Consider the following 10,632-nt stretch of genomic DNA (forward strand, 5'->3'; position numbering starts at 1 on the left):
TTCTACTCCATTTCTCAAGTTGAGAGAATCTTGGGATTTTGGTTTCACTGCTACTCACTTCCTTTCCCAATTTCCACATCTGAAAAGTCACTGTGGCATCTACTATTCTTAACAGCTTAAAAATTCACTGATTATTGCAACAACTTTCATAGTGCCTTTCATGGGGTAACTTTTCTATTGCTTCGATAAAGAAGCTACTAATCATCACCCCATTTGCAAAAAAAAGTAGAAAAAAATGAGGAACCATCAGTGATAAATACAAAAAATAAAAACTGACTTTCTAGATTTCATTTGGGGATATATTAAAAGGACGATGGTTATTAGCAATTTCTTTCCAGTGTTTCTGGTAACTTCTCAGAACAGATGCTGTAATCCAAAGAGGGGCTGACTGAGAAATATGGATGACTGGGGGCTCAGAGGGTTGAGCGTCCGACTCTTAATATCAGCTCAGGTCATGATCTTAGGATTCATGCATGTGAGTTCCACATCGGGTTCCATGCTGGGCATGGAGCCTGCCTGAGATTCTCTCCCTCTCTCTGCCCCTCCCTCGTTCATTCTCTCTCTCTTTCAAAAGAAATAAACCTAAAAAAGAAAAGCAGTACGGATGACCGGGCCAGCAGCAGTGGGGCACTGGCTAAAGTGGGGGTTCAGTGAGTACTCCATCAAATATTGCAGTGTGGTTTAGCCAGCTTTCAAATTTAAGCTAGTCAGTACCACAGGATCTTGGATTCTAATATCTTCATTTCTTCTGAGGTCCTGGAAAAATATCAGTATTTATGATCAAACTGACCTTTTCATACTCCACTCTTCCCAGCAGAGGGCAAAAAATCAATTAGCGAGATGGGCAGTAGGCAATTAGCGTGATAAGTAGTAGATACTCCAATTCACTCTCAGAACCTCCACCATCAGAAGTCTCTCCTGGTGCTGCAAACAGGGTTCTCAATCTTCAGAAGGTGCTAGAGAGAGAAGGGGCTAGAGAAATGCCGAACTTGCCTCAACTCAATCATCCTGAGGTGTGTGGAAGCCCTTCACAAGTTTTAGGATTGGGCTGATCAAAGACAGAGCCTATCCATGCGTAATGTGCTAGAAAAACATGGCTTTTGGCATCTAAACCTTCAGCGCATCACAAACTTCCTGCTATTATCTAATATCCCCCCAACTCAGCCATCACTGTTTCCATGGGAACCGACAGAGAAATAGCAGCCTGCCAAATGGCTTTTGTGGTTCCTTTTCCAGCTTGTTTTTCAGTATAGAATTAAAGCTAGCTGGGAAAAGAACCAGACTAATCTTTACAGCAGGGACACGATGCATTTTGGAAAGTATGACTAGGTTTGGGACAAGGAGTGTAGACAAACTCTAATGAGCTCAGTTTGATAGAATAAAAAAGGTTCTTGGTTTCTAAAAAAAATGTCTACTCAAGTATATTTGGTAAGCTTTCCCTTTGTCTTGAGACAGTGTATCCTGATATTGTCCGGAAGACAGATATGGTGCCATATCTGCCATATTATATCTTTAACTGAATTAACAAAAGAAGGGATGGGATGAACGGAACAGCAAGATCAAGCAGGTCCGCCACGCCCCCAGGTGCCTTGTTATCATTAAAGGAAACGGGAACTTACTCTAAAATCAAACAGCACGGGCAGGGGTTGCCTGACTTGGACTTGAGGACAGTGACGGAGGCTCTCTCAGGGCAGGCAAGCGGCTGCCCCGGGGAGGACGCGTGCATGCCGCTGCCTGAGCCAGCTGCACCCGAGGGGCCCTCCTACTCGGGGAAACAAAGGTCTCCTTCCCATCTCGGCACAGGGAGACACTGTGAGGAATGCGACGTGCAGAACTGGGGCAGCTTTCAGAAGAGCAGCGGCCACAGAGACCTGCCTAAGGCGCCAGCCTGCACAACAGACAGCTGCTGCAGGGGTGGGGGAGACGGGATGGAAAAACGTGGCCCCAAACACATGCCTTTCTGTCTCGAAACTGAACACTTGAATAAAGTACACAAAAATCTCAGGATTCTTCTATGTCACTTCCAGATGAGAAACTCTGACTCCAGTCAAACGGGGATTTAGATTCCCTTCTGACAGGCTAAAACGACCTGGATTTTGACAAGAGACGCCCTCCCACAACCTCTAACACACTCTGAACGTCTTGTTGACGGACGTGAAAATTACAATCTACGGTGGCACACGAAGTTAGGTTCCGGAGAGTTTCCTGACAGAAAGTCAGACTCCTACAAATTCCGCACAGAAGACTAACGTAATTTATGCTTTTTATTATGCTTTTACCTTGAGTTGTATGACTCACGAGTCATGTTCTCAGAGCTCTCACCGGAGTTTTGAAAGAAAAGTAGACACAGATTTGCAATAACCACTTCCTTTCAATCCTTAGAAGAGAGATCATTATAATAAGATAAGATGATGTATCTTAAGGCTGTTAACTCAAAGAAAGACTTCTCTGCACTTCTGGTTTAGCTAGATTTGTGGAGACCTGAATTTTTGGAAATCTATGTTACAGGAACTTGAAGAAGTCTTTCCAAAAGTTTAAACTTGGGTCTTGTTTACCCAAGAATGGAACTTATAGGTTCTGCGGGGGGAAAGCCATTTTTACACTAGGTTCAGTAATGCACGATTACATTCCTAGTATATTAACCTTCAATTTTCCCGTCTTAAACAAAAGCCAGAACTGAAACGATATGCAATTACGTCAAAATCAACCACAATGAGGATGACGCAGGAGGCCAAAACTTATTACAGTCAACAGCCTGAGGTGAGGCATTGCCACCTTTAAATTTCTTCCCAAATTTGCTTCCTCAGCCAACTTTGTTTTAAGATGACTTTTCTTACTTCTTAGGTCTGTATTTTCATCAAATCTGCCATCGTAAGTAGAGTGGAGATTCCCTTGCTACCAGCAGACCACCGCAGGGACCTGGCCACATCTTCCGTGTCTCCCGAGCTGCCCCCTCACTCCGCTCATCAACATAAACTGTGAGAAGCCTCGAGGAGAGAAACGCGCAGTATGGGCGGTCTCCCTCTTACCAGAGATTTCATTCCAAATGGCTGCCTTCAGAAACAAGGCTGTGTGGCAGTGGTATTTTCCATCTACTCACTAACCTATAACATAAGTGAAGTTTATTACCAAGAAATAGCTTTTGATCACCACGAATAACGTTTTCATATGCGAAAACAAAGACCTTCAGCTGCCTGGCCTGGCGGGGAAATGGAATGGATTCTGGGCACCAGCGCGCTGCTAATGCTTAATGGCTGGAAATTGCTCCTACGGTAAAACTAATTATCCAGGAAGCCTGCTTTGGGGATTCTTAAGCCTCAAATCTGTAAACAGGCCACAAATGTTTTTAAGAAGGGAGCGGTGGTGAATGTATGTGTGTAAAGAAACTGACTGGACATGTAACTACCTGGCAACAAAGAAAATACCAGCAAGGCTCCAGGCCAGGATTGTCCCAGACATCATGCTGGACCTACCACAGCTGAGGCGCCGCTCAGAGAGGTGGAGGACGACTTCCACTGGAAACAGCAGCAGGAGGAAAAAGCTGACTTTACCTTACTCAGCTATTGCCACAGCCCAGATCCCAAAACCAGGCTTGACAAAAAGTTGGTGTGCCTTACGTCTGGCTTGAGAAGAGGATCTGAACTTAAAAACGAAACATGTGGTGATTCTCTGCTAGTCACATAACAGGCGTCTTACCAAGGGCAGGATGAATTACTCACATAATTTATCTGATTGGATTTTCACTGAGTGGAAGGCTACATATAAAAGCATAAACATACCCAGAGATTATGGCGAAGTTGGGTCGTCTGCTCCTCAAGCGGAGAAGGCTAATTACCAGTGAAATTGGGAAGGCCATTCCAAGTGCCCAGAAGCAAGTTCATTCAATACGTCATTGGCAACTGACAATCCCCTGCTAACACACACCAAAGAAACAAAGCAAAGAAAACCTAATCAATGGAAACCAACTTGGCAATAAACTATAATAAAGAAAGAAAACCTAATCAAGGGAAATTAGACCAACAAAGCTGCTTAATGGCACAAATGCAAAATAACACAATATGCTTCAAAATACCGTGCTTGGAAACTGGAATACATGTCAGGAAAGCAGCCCAGTCCATTAACTATGTTCTTGGAGGAAGCATGTCTGACGAAGAACAGACATGAGCACTGACAGGGTAGTAACTATTTGGTCTGGATTAGGTCATATTCTAAACACAGCCTTACACGCCTTTCCACACTGACTGGCTCTGGTTTAACATTATAAGCTAAACGACCAAGAACCTTGGTAAGAGAAAGACACAAAGATAGTAAGATCATTTGGTAGAGGTTTGCTCTTTTCCTCTGAGTTTCTACTACTTTTCTATGTATCTTAATCCTATGTTTTTTATTTTTTTTAAGTTTTTGGGTTTAAAAAAATTTTTTTTATGTTTATTTATTTTTGAGACAGAGAGAAACAGAGCATGAGTGGGGGAGGGGCAGAGAGAGAGGGAAACGCAGAATCCGAAGCAGGCTCAGGACTCTGAGCTGTCAGCACAGAGCCCACTGCAGGGCTCTAACCCACCAACTGTGAGATCATGACCTGAGCCGAAGCGGGACGCCCAACCAACTGAGCCACCCAGACGCCCCCAATACGTTTTTGAATTAAGAAAATCAAAACTCCTCGTGTCCCTGAAATATCCTATAACATAGGTAAAACTCGGGACAGGAAAACTAAAGTTATTATGCTTAGTTACTGCTTCTCTCCCTGAATTCAGACAACCACCTCTGAGAATTTGGCTTGAACTTCCTCTTTCGGAGAGAATTACAGGTTCACCTTTATTTCAGAAGATGGCCGAGAAGGCAATGCGGATGCTCACGATGTTCCCTCACAGAAAGCTGGCAACCCTGCCATGGAAAAGACTTAGAGCCTTCCTCAGGGGCATCCTCCTCACGCCTTCTTCCCTTCCTGTCATGCACTTCCTAGCTCGAGCCTTCCCTTTAGAAGCCCCTCTTCACAGCACTTACCATAACTTCAATCATTTCAGCAATTAGTAATATCTGTCTATCCCCTGTATACGTGAGGACAGGAAGTATGCCTGTTCTTTCCACCAACGGAAATGAGCCCCCGGCGCATGGCATAGGGCAGCGATTCCTGATGGACAAGCGAATGCTGAGCGAACGGCCACTCCGGGAAACAAAAGGTAACCATGGGGCAGGCGGTCAGTTGAACATGTTTCAACAACAAAATACATCATACTCCTGTCCTCTAACCCTGAAAACAGAAGCTTTTAAGAACTCCGCTTTTTTCACAGAATATTAGCAGGTAGGAAGAACATTAAAAAAAGAGGGAGAGAGGATACTCACTGGTGGGGGCTTCCTTCTCATCTCAAAAGTGCGTGTGGCACCAAAACTCAGCGAAGCAATGACGGGACATCTCCCTAGCGACGGCTCATCATCACTGTGCCAGTCGACACTGTCTTTCTCATTTCGGTAAAGGTTGCAGAGCAAGGAGTTGAAGGTGTGGCCGGTGTTCTTTTCAATCTGGTCCTTCAGCGTGAGCAGCACGGGATGCCACTGCGGTCCGCAGGCCAAGAGAAGGGGCGGACACAGTCCGCAGGAGACACAGGTGGGAGCCACATGTGAAACAGGAAGTGCGGAGTCAGTCTTGTTATCAACAGGGGCATGGAATAAGCCAAACACACTTGGAATGCAACAACCAAAGCAACAGGGATAGTTCAATTTCTGCCCATTATTTCTGTTTTGAGGCAAGCTGACCTCTACCATTTTATCAAGGTACTAAAATTTGGTACAGCATTGTCATGAGGACCAAACCTAGCTACCCCTCTCATCCCTTCTGCATTAAATACGTGATCCCGCAAAGAAGCCAGTGTCGGTATCTTCAGGGCTGTCACCTCGGTGAGTCACCAAGGAGGTGAGTGGAGCAGCAGTCTGGGCTCTGCCGCCGCAGCTGATGGGCTGCAGGGCACCTGGCAGAGACAGACTCATGGCTGAGGAATCAGACCACTTTCTTGCTGGGTGGCCCTCTGTTCATTCGATTTCTATTTTATCATGAATGACAGAATTGCTCTAAAAAAAAAGTATTTAATATTTCCAGAGTGGCTACCTTCCTAAAAATAGGACCTAAAGGGAAAAACCATTCTACAGAATGGAATCATGATGTGGTCCTGACAAACACGTGGGCTATGAACTACGGTTTCAACAGATTCCACAGCCCTCCCTCCTGAGCACCTGGTCCTCTTATGCAGTTTATATTTGGAACACACGGTCTTGCCACATACACTACAGGAAGCTACGACCCCTGACCTTAGGCTGTACTTGGGGAGCTACAATCAGCATGGCTGACTTAGTTGTTAGAATTCTGTCCCTCCTCCAAGAAACCCCAAGTGCTTTACAGAGCTTCCTCTGCAACAGTGGTTCTCACATCGCTATCAAAAATGACTGAGGTCCCCAAAGAACCTCTGTTCCTCATCTATAGCTATGATGTTTATTACATTAAAAACTAAAACTAAAAAAAATTAAACTATTGGTTAATTCATTAAAAAAATACAAACCCAATCATTACATATTAAGGTAAATATTATCTTATGAAAAACAACTATATCTTCCAGTACAAAAAAATGGCAGCAAAGGTGGCAGTTTTGCAAATATCTTTAATCTTTGTCTTAATTGAAGAGAGTTGATTCTATCTGCCTCTGCATTCAATCTGTTATAGTACGTTGTTTTTTTTGAAGTATATGAAGTGGCTTCACGTGGATATGTATTTAGGGAGGAGTCTTTTCCAGCCTTTCCAAATAATCGTGGATAGTCTTTGATATTACACCAAAACTCAACAAGTACTGATTTCTTAAAGTTTAGTTACAGTGCAGAATCTGAAACCATTATCAACAAATTTCGCATATTGTTACATTTAAATCCACTGGGTCAGCCTGCACTTGGAATGAGTCTTTTAATCTTGCATGATTCTGTAACATCAAGCATTGGTCATGTGGAAAATATTGATCCAATGAGTAATGCAGATCTCCTGCTGACACATTTCATTATACAGTATAAAAAAACCATATCCATTAATATCACCAATGATCTCATCAGAAAACACTAAGTAATAGGAAGAGGTTAGGCTCAAAGTGGCAGATAGGACTTTTTCCAAACTAGTAATTTTGCTTGAAAACTCAACTTTTATAAGTAACAAACCCTATCCATTGTTCCACTTGAAGTGACACTCACTTCATTCATTTATGAGAAAACGTCTGCCAGATACTCAAGCCTGAATGACTACAATTTGTCTATTAGTTGTTCTTCCAAATAAACACGGTCCACAATAAAAGCAGGTAGTTGAGCTCTAGCTTAAACAATCTCACAAGTGCTTTTCCTTGGCAACCATCTGCCTGGCCTTGTAGCAGGACTGCTTTATGCATCCCTTTAATTTCACTGAACTATTAAAGAGATATGAGCTCAAATATCAAGACTTAATCAAAGTAGTAATGTCTACTGCTTGGAGGAACATTCTTAAATGAAATCAGCTTTTTTTTTTTAAACCGGAAGTGCATGGTGAAGAATATGTGACTACTAGGATAGTCTGACGACAAAGCCCTGCCTCGTGCTAAGATACCGGCAATTTTATCCGCCATTACTTTTGTATCATCAGTGCAAATTCGACACGGTGGAAGTGTCATATATCATGTAATCTTAGTATTATTACAAAGATAGTTTGATCTGTGGACTCCCCAAAAGGATTTCATGGACTCCCTCCAGGCATCCACCGAGTCTACGTTAAAAACTCTAAAGAACCCCTTCAAAGTCATGTTCAATGTATGGCAGTGAAGGAATGCACGTTCAGCAAGACAAGCATAATATTCTAAGTATATCCCACGGCTACTGTCAGGTAAAACTGCCAAGAAAGCATATGTGGGCCTCACTCAGCTTTGCTGTGATGTAGAAACTGTGGTAAAGTGGGGCTCCTCATTATGGATACGGACATTACATTCTAAGCAGAGGATTTTTAAAAATAAACAACCACAACAACAAACCAAACTTAGATCAGTAAAGCAGAAATGTTATTAAACTAACCTATGTTCAAGAGAATAAATGTAAAAGTGAAATCCCATAACAATGTTAGCAGGCTGTATTTCCTACTTGTTTTATGGCTGTATCTTCATGGAGATAAAGATCAGATGCTAGAATTATACACTTAGCAAGAAAAACAAGAAAGTAAAAGAGGAAGATGGCTTTTCTGCAGTCAGACTGGGAAACTAATTAGCACTTCCCTGACTTGCTTAGGGGCTGAGCACTGTGATAACTCCAAGTTTGCATTATGTTTCTAAATGGGTATATATTTTTACTGGCTATTTTTGGTGGTGAAGTAAGGAGAAAAAAAGGGGATAATGAACTAGAGGATTAATTTAGACTCTCCAACCAATTCTCTATATACAGATCCCTCAGAACCAAATGTCTAAATTAAAATTCAGCATCATCTCACTGTTCAGTGAAGGCATTCTATCCTTAAAAGACATCTCAGGAAAAGAGTATGAGAAAATATGAATCACAGAAGTAAAAGGACCTATTCAGTGGATTTCAAAAAGTGTTTTGTAGAGTCTTAGGTGCCACAGAGGTGCTCTCTGGGACTCCAGGAAGAGGGGCGGGGGTCAAGCTGGCAGGTCCCCAGCCAGTCAAGGCACTCCTTTGTTGTCACACACTGGGTTCATGTGAGAGTTCGTTCAAAACACACTAAAAGAAGTTTAATAACCTCTGACTGAACTTGCTCCTGTATTTTGGGTTATTAAGCTTGAAAGAATAATAATTTTAAAGTTAAAATTAAACAAGAACCCCTAGCACACATATATACCCTTAAAAATCTAAGAAAGAGGCATCTCTTTTGATTTTGTTCAAGATGGGATATAAACAAACAATCTGTTGGCAATAAATACAAAGTTATAAGCCAGTCAAATTCAAATTAAAGAATTCTAATTTGACAACCTTAACATCTAACAAAAAAAATTATGCTATGTACACATAGATTACGGAATACTATGTAGCTATTAAATATGATGTAAGAGACCATTCAATGATATATATTAAGAACATAGTTAAATGAAATGCAGTACACCTAGCTGGTATTTTCATAGAAAACTCTTTACAGATTTACCTTAAAAAGAAAAAAAAGACTGGAGCGCAACATTAGGTGGAAAAATTATCCAAAATTTTAATATTCTTCACCTTTATCTATAGTTTCTGAATTTTCAATAGTAAATTCATACTACATACATATAAGGAAAAGACTGTCATTAAAAAATTTTTTTGAAAGGTTGTCGAAATGTCCTCAAAGCGTAAATGGTCATTCTGCTCAGCATATCTCATGTGCCTTATGTTTATTCTAAAGCAGTGGTTCTCGGGGCGCCTGGGTGGCTCAGTCGGTTAAGCATCTGACTTCGGCTCAGGTCATGTGGGTTCGAGCCCCTTGTCAGGCTCGGTGCTGATAGCTCAGAGCCTGGAGCCTGCTTCAGATTCCGTGTCTGTGTCTGTGTCTGTCTGTCTGTCTGTCTGTCTGTCTCTCTCTCTCTCTCTCTCTCTCTCTCTCTTTCTCTCTGCCCCTCCCCCGCTCACTCTCTGTCTCTCAAAATAAAATAAAGACATTAAAAAAAAATCTAAAGCAGTGGTTCTCAGCCACGGATAATTCTGCCCTCCCCCTGCCCCCCACAGACCTATGGCAATGTCTGGAATCATTCTGGTTGTCACAACTGGCTGAAGAGCGCTCTGGCATCTACTGGGTACAAGTCGTGGATACTGCGGACCACCCCGCAATGTACAGGACAGCCCAACCAAGAATTACCCAGCCCCAAATGTCACTAACACCAAGGTTGAGAAAGCCCGTGTTAAAAGATGAGCTAACATGATGACAAAGAACTTCTTCCCTAGATCCTGTTTAATCCTCAACTTCTCTGCTATGGCTGTTGACAAGAAGGTAAATTAGTCCTGACAGAGACATGGCCAGCCATCTGTTGGATTGATCTAATTCCGTTCCCTTCATGTTTCCAAATCAACCTCAGATATAAAGGGTCTCAGCCCTTCCCCGGGTCACATTCTAAATGCAGCCCTACAAACAAAAGTATGCAGCTAACTCCTTATGTGAAAAAGCCATGTCCGCACTCCCATCCCCATCAATATTCTGTCCCTAAACAGGTTAGTAAAGTGGTAATTTATTATAACAAATTACTAGAAGCTCTAAAATGTGTCCTATTTCTGTTTATCCCAATGCCATTAAGCGAAACTCCATTTTCTTCAAAGTCTCTTTCAATAAAGCATAAAATTACTTGCCAAAGGGCAAGATTCCAGGAACTAAACAGGGAGCTATTTCTTGGACCTTAACTCTATCCTTTGGACAAGCTTATTTTATATACTAGAATCTCTTTGTCTACTGTCATGGAAACTTTTAAAAACAAAAGAAGTGGTAGAAATAAGCCAAAGCAATGATAAGTCTAAGAACTGCGGCCACAGAATGAGTACAAAGTCAACAAGAAAAATACCAGATTTTTTCACAAATGGCAAAAGAGCCTGAGAAATGGAAGGAGATGTTCCGACCTCACTGGCCAGTCATTAAGAATCTGGCTCCACGGCCAGCATGTCCAAGGGTGCACA

The 10,632-nt window shown here is 42.2% G+C and overlaps 1 protein-coding gene across 1 annotated transcript in view; it reads right to left on the bottom strand.

The window, feature by feature from the left end:
• Nucleotides 1-10,632, bottom strand: part of ALKBH3 (alkB homolog 3, alpha-ketoglutaratedependent dioxygenase) — a 27,763-nt gene that overhangs the window by 8,160 nt on the left and 8,971 nt on the right. The window contains exon 6 of the mRNA XM_029915544.1: nt 5,344-5,775. Within this exon, the coding sequence (XP_029771404.1) occupies nt 5,344-5,775 (432 nt within the window). The remainder of the gene's footprint in view (nt 1-5,343; nt 5,776-10,632) is intronic.

The sequence above is a fragment of the Suricata suricatta genome, chromosome 11, assembly GCF_006229205.1.
Source record: "Suricata suricatta isolate VVHF042 chromosome 11, meerkat_22Aug2017_6uvM2_HiC, whole genome shotgun sequence".
NCBI lineage: Eukaryota > Metazoa > Chordata > Mammalia > Carnivora > Herpestidae > Suricata > Suricata suricatta.